This window comes from Brassica napus, chromosome C5, assembly GCF_020379485.1.
Source record: "Brassica napus cultivar Da-Ae chromosome C5, Da-Ae, whole genome shotgun sequence".
Classification (NCBI taxonomy): Eukaryota; Viridiplantae; Streptophyta; class Magnoliopsida; order Brassicales; family Brassicaceae; genus Brassica; species Brassica napus.
This window is the reverse complement of record NC_063448.1, coordinates 34,428,540-34,442,641: the sequence shown is the minus strand read 5'-3', so window position 1 is coordinate 34,442,641 and position 14,102 is coordinate 34,428,540. Positions and strand designations below refer to the sequence as shown.

Here is a 14,102-nt window from a genome sequence, read left to right as displayed (position 1 = left end):
CGTCTGCATAAACTGAGCCAAGATATGAACAGAATACGAAATGTCTGGCCGTGTGATTGACAAATATATTAACTTCCCCACTAGTCTTCTGTACTGGCCATCCTGCTGAATAAACGGACTCTTGTCCCTACCAAGCTTGTGTTGTTGTTCCATTGGTGTTCCACAAGGCTTAGCACCAAGCAATCCCGCTTCAGCTATCAAGTCCAATGTATACTTCCTTTGCGTGATCATAAAACCCTCAGCTCCTCTTCCAACTTCAATTCCCAAGAAATACTTAAGTTTGCCAAGGTCCTTCATATGAAAACACCTTACAAGATATTCTTTAAACTTCACTAAGATCTCCATGTCATTGCCACACACCAACAGATCATTTACGTAAATTAGAACTCGAATCTCAACATTCCCTTTCGTATACATGAACAATGAGTAATCTTCATACGAGTGTTTAAACCCATATTTCGTCAAAGCTTCAGTCAACTTCTCATACCAACATCTTGGAGCTTGCTTCAAGCCGTAGACAGCCTTGTGTAGTCTACATACCTTCTTGGGATCAGAATGGGTAAAGCCTTGTGGAAGTTTCATGTATACCTCTTCCTTTAGTTCTCCATGCAGGAATGCATTTTGTACATCCATTTGATGTATGATCCAGCCCTTGCCTGCTACCACGCGTAGTAAACTTCGAATGGTTGTCATCTTGGCCACTGGAGCAAATGTTTCCGTAAAGTTCACTCCTTGTACTTGTCTGTTTCCGAGTACAACCAGCCTCGATTTATGTCTCTTGATCGTACCATCTGCGCCATATTTGTACTTATATAACCACATATTGCCTATGGCTTCCTTCCCCGGTGGTAGATCGACTATGCTGAACGTTTTGTTGAGTTCAAATGCATCCATTTCATCCTTCATCGAATCCCGCCAGACTTTGAGTTTGACTGCTTCTTTATAGCTCTTTGGTACAACTCCTTTGGTAATGGCCGCAAGAAACGCTTTGTGTGCTTCTGAAAAATTTTCATCAGTCACGAAGTTCACTAAAGGATATGGTGTTGAATGCGTACCTGAGACCATTATCGAAGATTCTGGATCTGAGCTAGTGAGATCGTGATGGGGGTCGTTAATGCACACACCATTGTAACTGATGTAATCTTTCAGTTTAACTGACGGTGTCTTCTCTCTCAAGCCTCGTCCCAACTCTGGTTCTTTTGGTTCTTCACTTCTGATCACCGGTTGATTACTACTGATGCTATCACTAGGTATGTCTGAACCATTAGTCTTGTTGACCTCTGCAACCTCATAATCATTTGTCTTATTGATCTCTGCACCCTCTGCAACCTCTGATACGATAGGTCTATCACCTTCTGCCTGAATAGCTTCTGCTTCTGTAACAGACACACTTTGTTTATCTTTGCTCACTTGAACCACATCAATAGGATCACTCCCCCTGTCTTCAGTATCCGAGACAGAGTCGATGATCCAATCATCATCAGGCCCCCCAATCAAGTTGTTTTCATCTACCTGAGTCGACACTGCTTCTCTATAAGGAAACACATCCTCCTTGAACACTACATCCCTAGAGATAAGGAACTCATTTGTCTTAACATCATACACTCGCCATCCCTTCTTGCAAAATGGATAGCCCACAAAGATACATTTTCTGCTCCTAGGACCAAACTTATCTCTGGTTCTGTCCTTCCTATGCATAGAGCACAATGAACCAAACACCCTTAACGAGTTATATAGTGGTTTCTTTCCGAACAAAACTTCATACGGCGACTTTCCTTGAAGAATATTTGATGGTGTCATATTAATAACATGAGTTGCCGAAGAGATTGCCTCACCCCAAAACTTCACCGGTAGCTGAGCTTGAAACAACATTGCTCTCGCTACGTTCAATATATGCCAGTGCTTCCTTTCTACTCTACCGTTCTGTTGTGGCGTATAGACACACGTTGTTTGATGTATGATCCCATTGTCCGCAAAGAATGTACTCAAACTCATGAATTCCAAACCATTGTCACTACGCACCATCTGGACATTCTTGCCAAATTGTTTCTCTGTATACTTACAGAACCTCTCTACCACCTTTCGGACTTCTGATTTTACGACTAGTAGATAGGTCCAAACAGCCCTAGAGTAGTCATCCACTATTGTTAAAAAATATACTGCACCAGATGATGAAGGCACACGATAAGGACCCCATACGTCTACATGTATCAACTCAAAACACTTTGTAGTTTTATTGCAACTTTCAAAAAACACATCTCTAGTTTGTTTAGCTCGAAAACAAATGTCACAAAGACTGGAGCAAACATTATCCTTAACACCAAAAACCATAGGAAAAACTGAAAAAGCCGGGTGTCCAAGTCATTGATGCCACAACAACTGATCAACCTTGCACTGAGTCTTGTTGCCTTTCGCCATTGTAACATCTCTGAAATAGTACACCCCATCACGCTCCTCACCCGCTTCAATCAAAGTCTTCGAACAACGGTCCTGCAACAAACATATAGCATCTGTGAATAACGCGAAACAATTCATATGCTTCAACAACTTAGACACCGATATCAACGTGCAGTCGAGTTTTGGTACATAAAGCACGTCCTTGAGTGATATAGTTTCACTCAGCACAGGATCACCCATGCTTGTCGATGTTGTGGTTCCTCCATCCGCAAAACCCACAAGACAAGGCGACATGTCTCGCATGTTTATAAGTTGCGAAAGTTCCCCAGTCATGTGATGTGACGCACATGTGTCTATAATAACATCACCAAGCATGTTACCTGAAAGCTTATCAATAGATATTTCAAGTATTTTTGGTGTTTTGAGTATATTTTCGCTATTTTAAACATTTAATTTTTACTATTTGTATATATGTTCAAGTATTTTATATATTTTGGATGTTTTTAATATATATTAAATCTAAAAATAATTAATATATTTAGGTATATAAATCTATTTCGGATACATTAGGGTAGCCGACATACTTCGGTTCGGGTCGGGTTCAGTTTCGGTTCTCTAGATACCAAAATTTTGAACCCGTTTGAATATTTAATCAATTTCGGTTCAGGTTCGGAACTTTTTTTTGGATCGGGTTCGATTCGGTTCTTCAGATTCTGTGTTTTGCCCAGCTCTAATTCTGACCATCCATTAATTCCCCCTGCAATCATCAGATATGATTGGTTTACATACCTCAAACGCTGCCGTAAATTCCGTAGGGTTCTCTCTCCTTTTGATTCTGGGAAACCAGTACCCACTTATTTTTCTTTTTGACATAACCAGTACCCACTTGGTTTTGGTGAGACATGAAAAACATATAACATCTATATTAATAAAGTTGCTCAGAAAGGCTCCTCATGCATCACATCACCTCTCCTATCTCCTTTCTTCGCCATGTGTCGAGCAGACGCAACCCCTTCTTTTCCCTTTTGTTTCGATTTCTCGGTACTTCTCTTTTTTTTTTGTGTTTCGAAACGCGACTTCTCTGGGCTTTGTGTTTCGTTATTGGGCCATGCTTTCGTATATGCGGCCCGTTTTGCGTTTAGGGTTGCATGTTTACCCCTCATTGAGCCTATCTACGCTGTCCCCTTTCCATCGTCTCAGACTTCGTCTCCTCTCTGTAACATCTTGCTTTTAATTAAAATCGATCTTTAATTCAGTCATCAAGCGTCACCCCACCTCTCTTCTCACTCCATCTCATTTATTCTCATTGATGACCCGCGTTTGTAACAGATCGAAGGTGGCGCTATAAATAAGTGAGATTGTCCCGACAAGGTTATATCGATGCTAACGTATAATATCGTGGACGGTACTATATACCAGGCTCCACATCTTTGTAGTGTCTTTGCAGCTCGAGTTGTATGTTTCTTCAGTTTCATGTGATATAAATATTTTCTTCTACTAAGAGTTAATTTCAAAGTTTTTTCTTGACTAGCTATGTCCATAAGACTGGACTGAGAAATATATGGTTTTTATATGATCTACATGCAGATGCAAATGTAAAAATACTTTTCAATTAACTTAGGAAGCTAATAGCTGAACATGTTTAATTTATCAAGTACTTTAGTACCTGTTTGTAACACCCTGATTTACATAATAATAAAAATAATGCGATAAATAATAATATCTGAAATCTCTATTTATAAATATTTGAAAGTCAAACGTCCACGCTGGAAATCCAGTAAATAAAATGAACATCTGAAATATAAATAACTATATAAAGTCAAAGGTCCAAAATGTATAAATAAGCGGAAACGTCTGAAGCCCAAAGATCCAAAAGCCCAATAACACCCAAAGCACCAAACCGATGTGATCACTCCTGGTCGTCAGTCTCTCCTGAAAATGGGGAAGGAAGGAGGGGTGAGCAACATGGGAGTTGTCCAGCAAGGTATGAGATGCTAAACCGCAAACCACTGACTCAGTTCATATCACTACAACTATGTAGGCCTAGCTCTAACACGAAACAATCACGGTGTCTATTACACCACACAGAACAATCAATATATGTCTAGTGCACTAGACATGCTACAACCAATGCGATGATAGTACATGGATACTCTCTGCACTCAGCAATCATATACGTATATAACTCAACAGGCGTCACTAGCACAGTAGTCCACACTGCACCCCGCAAATCTCTAAGGCGTCGTATGTACAAACGTCTCTGTACCCCCCCCCCCCAAATCTCCACAAACATGGCAGCCAGTACACACGTCTTTGCACCCCGCAAATCTCCTCAAACATAAGCAGCCAGTACAGACGTCTCTGCACCCCGAAAATCTCCACACATGGACTCGCATATATATATATATATACACATATATAACAATTCTTAACATCAATCACTTCAATCAATCGTTGAATCCTATATTTTCCTATTTTCGGTTTAACAATAAATAATAATAATAAACAAGCAAGACTCTCAAACAGACTCGATTCACATAGACAGATCATGTTTCGAAACTAGACTTTCCATAACGGTAGTACTAAACTAGTTCAGGATTTAAACGGAGAAGCCCTCACCTAGCAATGAAGAGAACTCGTATCTATGAACTCCAGCTGGTCAAATAGACTCCAAATCTAAAACCAGGGTGAAAAATCGAGTCAGAACGCCATTCGAACGGTTTAAAACGGGTATGGTCGAAGTCTGCGGAAAAGTCAACTCGCTGGTCAAAGGTCAACCCGGTCAACCATTGACCTAACCGACCGGTTAAACCTAACCGATTTCAAATTCAATTTAAACCGGTCAATGAGTTGATTCACTAAGTCACCGGCGAGTCAGGGCGGTTCGGCGGCGTTCCGGCGGCGATGAGGCGCTAGTCCAGCGGTAATCCGGCAGCGGTTTGGCGGTGGTCCGGCGGGGAAGGGCGTCGGCGAAAGCAGCGGCAACGATTTCCAGCGGCGGCGCGTGTAACTCACGCACGCGAAGAGACGAAACTTTAGGAGGCTCTAGCGGCTTCGTTCGGACTCCGATTGCAGCATGGTTGGTGGCTACGGCTTCGTCTCAACGAGAGGAACACGATGGTGGCTTTCTATGCACGAGATTCTTAACGGTTAGAGAGATATGGTGGATTTACTGAACGGACGAAAATAAAGCTTAAATTGCATGGCGGTTCCGGCGGTTAACTTGGGCTGCGAACGATGATGACAAGCTTAGCAATGCCCCCACGTGTGGGGCTCCGGCGAAGACTCCTGGTGGCTCAGCTCCCATAAACATTTTCCATTTCTCTATTCTACTCTTGAACTCTCTCTTTTATTCTTTTCTTCTTTTTCTAACTTCTGATTTTTGTTGATGCAGGTGGAGAAAAAAAATGCTAGGAGGGGTATTTATAGACAAACATCTTGGGCCTCGGGTATTGCTTGGGCCTTAGCCGGCTAACGAGTTCCGAGACCAGAATCAGGTCGTTACAATTCTCCCCCACTTATAAGGAATTCATCTCCGAATTCAAGTCATAAGCTGACATGTCCAATGTCATCGTAACAAAACCTCGAATACAAATCCTCAGTCGGCCTCATAGGTCTCCTCCTGAATTTTATCTCTCTCCCAACGAACTCAGACAAACACGGTCGACCTTCCCTGAATTACTTTCACTTGATGATCCAAAATCTCCAATATATGATAGACTATAGATTTGACCCATTTTCATCCATAGTTTATAGGTGTTTTACTAATAATTATTATATTATAGAGTCTATTTATTATATTTATAAGACCAGGAGTGTTTTGGAGATAATTGATGATTTTAGAGCATTTTGGAGATATTTGGAGCAAGCACTCGAGATGACCATCGAGCTCGACAATCGGTCGATATTGGAGAGTAAGAATCGATCGATACGCATGTCTTGGTATCGATCGACAGTGAAGCGCGCAGAAAGCCTGTTTGTTCACAACCGACTTGAAGCCCAAAACTTCACCATTTTACAAGATTACCCCTGACGAGTTTTACCCTAATTATATAAGTTTTGCTGCCATGTTAGAGGCAAATGGTGCTTTCATTGTTTTACTATTTTCACAGCAAAGGTTTTTAGGATTTTGATAGATTGGAAAGAAGATCCAAAGTTATAATTTGTGATAAGAACTCCATTAATATCTATTTACTATTCTAATGAAGTTTTTAGACTTAACAGCTGTTATGAATTGCTTAGCCATGTATGAGTAGTTCCATTGTTAGATTTTAGGGTTTAAATAGGTTAGGAGGGATTAGCCCCAACTATAGATTGCTGAGTTGTGATAATCATCTTTAGGATTGTTTATTAATGCCTGCGTCTAAATTAGCTACCTAGAACCTGCCCTTGGATTGATTGATAAAAGCGAGAACTTTATTCTCATCCTGAAAACATTCTAATAGAACTATGTTTCTTGCTATGAGCAAGGCGAGAGCTGATCTAGTGAGCTTAGTAAGCCTTCATTCAACCAGCGCATAAAGCTTGACTAGAGCTCGTTGATCTATATCACACTTGAATAATCGATCGACGGTGCAAAAGGTGTATCGATCGATATCCCTATAGGATTATCAATCGACACTTTCTATTGATCAAAATAACGACATTTGAGATCATTAGATCTAGTTAATAGACAAGTCTATACATGCGAGAGCTGATTGACTTGTTGATCAAGTAGTTGAGCTTTACATTATCATGCATGCAACTCATTAGGCATCTGTAGGATTATAATTCCAATTTTCTTGAATAAAAACTCTAAATCTAGTTATTTCTTTTTTAAGCACCAAAACCTCAAACCTGCTATTGAACAAATACTTATTCAATATAAAAACTGCAATTTACATTTAAAAACTCTAATAACATTCTTGCTTAACAAATCATATTAGATTCCTTAGGTTCCCTAGCTCCCTGTGAATTCGGTCCCTAAGTACTACAACTCGATCTCTTATTTGAGAGAGTATAAATCATTCCTTAGGGTAATTTGAGTGGTATCAAATTTGGCGCCGTTGCCGGGGAGCTTTGATCGCCTATTTTGTCTAATTTTTGTTAAGTTTCTGACATAAATTTTTTTTCTTGGATTTTCAGATACATGCCCATCAGTACCAGAAGCAACAAGGAAACTCAACTGATATTCTCACCAGATCCTGCAAGTTTGGAACGCTCTATCCGCAAGAAAGCGCGCTCCTTATCGACTGACAACAACACTTCTGTGTCGCTCGATTCTGCTCAACTACCGTCGACCCAGACACCAGTCCCGTCGACCGATACTCGCTCACCACTGTCGACCGACGGTAATCCGGCAGCGGTTTGGTAGTGTCCCGGCGGTGGAGGACGGCGGCGAAAGCGGCGGCGACGATTCGCGGCGGCGGCGCGTGTAACTCACGAGCGCGAAGAGGCGAAACTTCCGGAGGCTCTAGCAGCTTCGTCCAGACTCTGATTGCGGCGTGGTCAGTGGCTACGGCTTTGTCTCAACGAGAGGAACACGCTGGTGGCTTTGTATGCGCGAGATTCTCAACGGTTAGAGAGATATGGCGGATTTACTGAATGGATGAAAACAAAGCTTAAATTGCATGGTGGTTCCGGCGGTTAACTTGGGCTGCGAACGATGATGACGAGCTTAGCAATGCCCCCGCGTGTGGTGGCTCCGGCGAAGACTCCTGGTGGCTCAGCTCCCACAAACATTTTCCATTTCTCTATTCTACTCTTGAACTCTCTCTCTTATTCTTTTCTTCTTTTTCTAACTTCTGATTTTTGTTGATGCAGGTGGAGAAAAAAAATGCTGGGAGTGGTATTTATAGACAAACATCTTGGGCCTCGAGTATTTCTTGGGCCTTACCCGGCTAACGAGTTTCGAGACCGGAATCGGGTTGTTACACTGTTGTTCTTTGCTGTGACTAACTTCATCGATCTTATGATATGATCTACGGTTTTCAGTTGATACTAAAAACTAGAACGAGTCTTCTGAGACAAAACCCCCAACGGTACACTACACAATCTTTCACACCACTACTCTTTCGGTAAGTATCTCCAATAAAAATTAATTTTTATCCTCAGTTGGGTTTTGTGGGTTTGCTCTGTGACGAGGAATTTAATTTGATTTTCTTAGATTCATCAAAGATGTCTTCGTAGAAAACAGGAAGCAACACACCTTATATAAGAAAATATGGAATTGAACAGTATCTATGTCGAAGAAGTCAAGAGTTCTTTGAGCAACGCGTTTCTTCAGGCCGATCTTGCTTTAGCAGAGGACCGCAATAGAAGCTCTTTCCTCAGGTTTTTCTTCCAGTGCCTTGGCTCTTGCTGCCCTTATTTTTGGAAGGTATGTTTGTTAGCTTCGACCAAACCCATTTTCTGAATCACTAAGATTCGATTTTAAGTGTAGGTTTGTTTGCTTATGATTGTTGTTCTGTTTCTGAACCACACTTAATGGTTGCAAATGCAGGAGATGGCAGAGCCGTTCTCTGTAGGAATTGTGAAGCCATAGACATGTCTCAAGACCACAAACCAATCTTCTTACCGTAAATAAGAAAGTCGAAGGAAGTGGCTGCTTCGACGATGCCAGTTACTTAAATGGCATAGCGATTGGAACATGAACCTACCATGAGGGTCACGATCTCCACTCATAGCAGAGCCAGGAGATCAAAAAAGATACATTTAACAGAGGAAGACAAGTTTCTGATAAAGGGATGCAATGAGATTTGGGACCTTTTCACAATTCAAAAGGTTTTTGTAACGTTAGGTGTGAATTACGTCATCACCATGACCCGATAAAGCTTGCTTTGAGGTCTTTAAAACTAAATAAGTTTGATAACCTAACAATGGTTGTTTGATTCTTGTCGGCTGATGACATGGCGATGGTCGCTCCTCTGGTGGAGGATCAACGGTGTTGTAGCTTCTCAGAGATTGAGGGCCTTATATGACGGTTGAATGAAAAGATAATGACATTCCCTTTTGTGTTCTTGGCTGAGATTTTTCATGCTGTTGTATATTTGGTGTCTGTATGTAACTTCGAGTGTCTTCGTGCTCTAGTTTTGTGTAAGCGGTTATGTGTTCGTGCATGGATTGAAATTTTTTATATGTACGTGCTCCGTTTAATTTATATAACTACATGGATTCCAGTTTATGAAAACAAACTAGATATGTATGCTTGGTCGCTAACTACATACATATCCAATTTGTATTTGTCGGTCGCTCTTTTGTCCACTTCCTAAAGCAAGCAAATAGTTTCGTAATATGAACATTAACAATATACATTATTAACCACTTAAGGTGAATTAGAAACCAACACTTGTCCAACATGAAAATGGTTTTACATATTTGTTCACTTTTTAGAAGATCATAACTACGCTAGAAATTCTACAAATTAAAATTTGATAAATTAATAAACATTATAAATTAATAAATTTTATCGATTTAAAGTTGAGTCAATTCAAAATATTACACAAATCGATAAAATAATATATAAGATAATATCTTGTTAGATTCCATGTAAATATATAGTCTCGCTAAAATCATAATTTAATAATTTCTATATATAAAGTTTTTTATAAGTAAAAATAATATATTGTATTCAAAAAACAGAAGAAAAAACAAATAAGATGGTAGCATATGCTTTAGTCAGCAATTATATCCCAAACGAAAGCATTTACAACTATCACGAAAACTCTTCAGACACAAACCCTGCCGTCCGCTTCAAAAACCTTAGGCTATGATATTTTACAGCGAAACCACTCAGGATGATGAATCAAGTTAATGAATCAATGTTTGGATAATGACAATTTAGAGGGTCATTACTTTGAGAGGTTAAAACAGTAACTTTTTCCACCATAAATCTACAAATGACTAAACCATCTTTGTTAATCTGTATATGTGAACTATGACAGCGGTACATATTTTTATGGTATATTAATGTTGTGCGGAGGAAATTTTGAAAAGGTAAATAATTTTTGAATAAGCTACCCTAGAAAAATAGTCAATTCAAGTCCTATCAATATTGGAGCATGATTAAGAATTCAGTTACCGGATTCCGGATCTCTTTGAAAACAAATTATTTTACCAATACGACCACAATGAAAGCCCAACAAATTGCCACATCTTTAACATTGAAAAATATGCGAAAATTGTTAATACTTTAAGAGGATGAAATAATTTATTATCTTTATTCAAACAAACAAGACATTCACAAAAACACACACAATCATTTACATTTTTTCTCCTATAACATCAACTTTACTTTATATTTACATTTCAAGTGAATTTACTATGTTACGACTATCAGCTTTCTATTATATTTTTATTGAATCAATCAATCACAATAACTTTTGTTATTCCATAATAACCTAAGCAACTTTAAAACAAAATAATACACTATGATCGCTAACCACTACATCAGAAAAAATCTCATTTTTTTTTAACATATATCCATCTTCATATTTTTGAACATTTTTTATTTATTAAAAGCATAAAATAAATTGTAAATTTATTTAAAAATAAAAAAAAAATGAATCCGGTGCATAGCGCCAAAAGACCACCGTAGATAAAAAAAAACGAAAATTAATATGAATTATGGGAATGCCTAATATATTAATGGGCCGACAAAATTTTATTATTTTAAGAGACAATTCGACCCCAAGAGGGCAAAAGCAGGTAGGAGATCATTATTACCGAATGCCCTTTACGACCGTGAATTGCGTAAAATATTGTCGTGGCGGCTGCATCTATAAAAACCAACTAAAGGTGGAAGAATAAAAACGGACGGATAGAGATGGAGAATCACACGAAAGAGGAGTTGCAAGACCCAACCATGCAAGTTTCATCTCTTAATTGCATCGATCTCGCCAACGATGATCTTCACCGTTCTGTTGTTTCCCTCAAACAGGTCCCCCTCTCCTTTTTATTGAATTAATCACAAAATTCGATAATTTAGATTTAAAAATATATATATTCAAATTAATGGTGGAAATTGTTGTTTCAGGCATGTTTGGATTGTGGATTTTTCTATGTGATCAATCACGGTATAAACGAGGAGTTCATGGATGATGTTTTCGATCAGAGCAAGAAGTTTTTTGCTCTTCCTTTGGAGGAGAAGATGAAAGTTCTGAGAAACGGAAAGCACAGAGGCTATACACCAGTGCTTGATGAAATCCTAGATCCTGAGAATCAAGTTAATGGTTCGTGCATGTGTTATCAGTTTAAAATCAAAAGGTGTTTTTTTATTGATTGATTGATTGATCAATCTCTTTGAGTTTTTTTTAGGAGATCATAAAGAGGGTTATTACATTGGAATTGAAGTTCCTAAAGATGATCCTGATTATGATAAACCATTCTATGGCCCCAACCCTTGGCCTGATTCTGGTTAGTGTTTTTCTCCTTTGTTTTGTCTTTGTTAATTGCACTTTATTTGAATAAACTTTCGTTGATTCTTTGCTTAGATGTATTGCCTCGGTGGCGAGAAACCATGGAAAAATATCACCAAGAAGCATTGTAAGTCCTCGTCTGTGGTTTAGAATTTCTGATTCGACAGGATTAGTTGTGTTATGTTTCATCTCTGTTCTTGACAATCACCAAAAGTTTCGTTTTGTATATCAGGAGGGTTTCTAAGGATATTGGAAGATTACTGGCGTTGGCACTTGATTTGGATGCAAATTACTTTGATACCTGGGAGATGCTTGGAAAGCCTATTGCAACTATGCGATTACTGCATTATGAAGGTCATTTATTTTATTATGAACATTATAGCGGATTGTGTTTTCTTAAGCTTCGTATGTCACTAACCTTTTTGCTCCTTTTGTTATCTTTAGGGGTTTCTGATCCATCGAAAGGAATATATGCTTGTGGAGCACATACTGATTACGGAATGATGACTCTATTAGCCACTGATGGTGTAATGGGCCTCCAGGTACTAAAAGCATCACAGTTTTTTTTTCCTATCCTTATACCTTTTGATACGACTGGGTTTAGTTACGAGAAATTGCGAAAACTTGATGACAGATATGCAAAGATAAGAACGCCAAGCCTCAGAAGTGGGAATATGTACCTGCGATTAAAGGGTAACTAAGAACTCTGTTTATAGTCTTCATTGGGTCCATCATCCATTACCCATGTCATGAATGAATGATATATTATTAGCTTAAGACTGTTTGGCTAATTACATGTTTTCCTGTCTGAGCGTGCGATCAGTATTTGTCAGTTTGGTGGATATCTTTATTTTCTTTGTCTACAGCGCATATATAGTGAATCTTGGCGATATGCTGGAACGTTGGAGCAATGGCTTTTTCAAGTAATACTTCTAATCAACTATTGATTGTGATTTGTGAGTCGTATTTTCTAGTTGGTGCTTTTCTCACATTCATTTCGACTCTACAGATCCACGTTACATCGGGTTCTTGGGAATGGTCAGGAACGATATTCTGTAAGGCTCTTACTAATCCACCTGTGTCTGATCACTACAATCTTTGTGGACGTGATGGCTATAGGGCCTTATGCTTCAATGCATGCTTATGACATGTTCAGAACCAGGTCTAGCGTATAACATCGACGTTGCATCCTATGTTTTCTGAATGCAGATTCCGTTTTTCGTGGAACCAAATCATGAATGTCTGGTGGAGTGTCTCCCAACTTGCAAGTCCGAAAGCAACGTTCCCAAGTAAGACTTTATCTTTGTGTTACTGAGACGTTTGAGTGGTAAACAAATGTTTATAAATGATTTTGATGCTTGTATAGATATCCAGCGATCAAATGTTCGACATATCTCACCCAACGTTACAAGGAAACACATGCAGAGTTAAGCATTTACAATCAAGAAATATGAATACTCTTTTCGATCAACATTACAAGGGAGAGTACTGAGAGTAAATTGGTAGTATGTAATATAAGCTCAAAGCGAACCGTAATAAATGTTGTAAGATAAGTAAATTTTTTTTTACGGGCACACCATCTCACATTACATTTGCTTATGTCTTGTTTCAACCTATTCATCGGTATAAAAAGGGAATAATAATTTACAGTCCATGACTTGTTTCAACCGAATATCTATAGAGAAAATCGGTTAATTTTTACATCAATAGTAATTTTCCGTGAGAGGGGACAAGTGGATTTGAACCTTGTTTAGAGGCTAGAGCTATAAATCATAAAATCCTCAACTACTGTGCTAAGTCAGTGTACCATAAACCTTGGTTAGAGGCTAGAGCTATAAATCATAAAATCCTCAACTACTGGTGCTAAGTCAGTGTACCATAAACATTTTTAGATATTATATTTAAAATAATAAATATTTTTTAAAAAATTACATTTTATGAGAGTGGATAGGTTGATTCTAACCTGTTTTTTTTTGACAAAAACCCGGGTTAGAATCATTCATGCGACTTTCAACCACTGTGCTAAGTCCAACAAATTAATTATATCCGCAACACTTACATACATTTTTAAGCTAATTATATCATGTTGATTTATTTAATTTTGGGTTTTTCGTAGTAGAACCCCTCAGCTAAAAATGAATCATAAAACAACTTCTCAGCTAAAAGTTCGAAGAAGGAAATCCTCAATTTTAATTGCGTTAACATTCGTTACCCTATGTCTCGATATTTTAGACAGAAGGTGATACACGTTAAAGAAATAAATCTGAGTGTTTACAATGTTAAAAACTTATTTGAATGGTTTTCTTCCTA

The 14,102-nt window shown here is 38.6% G+C and overlaps 1 protein-coding gene across 3 annotated transcripts; it reads left to right on the top strand.

Annotated features, from left to right (window-relative positions):
* The first annotated feature begins 11,066 nt into the window (after positions 1-11,066).
* On the top strand, positions 11,067-13,444 carry LOC106406550 (2-oxoglutarate-Fe(II) type oxidoreductase hxnY). Of its 3 annotated transcripts, none has more exons than XR_001281570.3 (11): positions 11,067-11,314; positions 11,411-11,606; positions 11,692-11,790; positions 11,868-11,919; positions 12,025-12,146; positions 12,237-12,334; positions 12,427-12,485; positions 12,616-12,715; positions 12,802-12,847; positions 13,002-13,081; positions 13,159-13,444. XR_001281570.3 is itself a non-coding variant. In XM_013847243.3 (11 exons), the coding sequence occupies exons 1-11, from the start codon at positions 11,201-11,203 to the stop codon at positions 13,244-13,246; spliced, it is 1,011 nt and encodes a 336-aa protein (XP_013702697.1). In that variant the 5' UTR covers positions 11,067-11,200; the 3' UTR covers positions 13,247-13,444. The 3 variants fall into 3 exon arrangements, 1 of the variants encoding a protein (XP_013702697.1); XM_013847243.3 differs by having other exon boundaries at positions 12,659-12,715; XR_001281569.3 differs by having other exon boundaries at positions 12,802-13,081.
* Positions 13,445-14,102: the final 658 nt, after the last annotated feature.

Bases quoted from the DNA above. Each gene is read 5' to 3' on its own strand.
- LOC106406550 (XM_013847243.3), top strand. From the start codon at position 11,201: ATGGAGAATCACACGAAAGAGGAGTTGCAAGACCCAACCATGCAAGTT. The intron at 11,791-11,867 runs GTTAGTGTTTTT...TTCTTTGCTTAG, and splicing joins CAACCCTTGGCCTGATTCTG to ATGTATTGCCTCGGTGGCGA. The intron at 12,335-12,426 runs GTACTAAAAGCA...ACTTGATGACAG, and splicing joins ATGGTGTAATGGGCCTCCAG to ATATGCAAAGATAAGAACGC.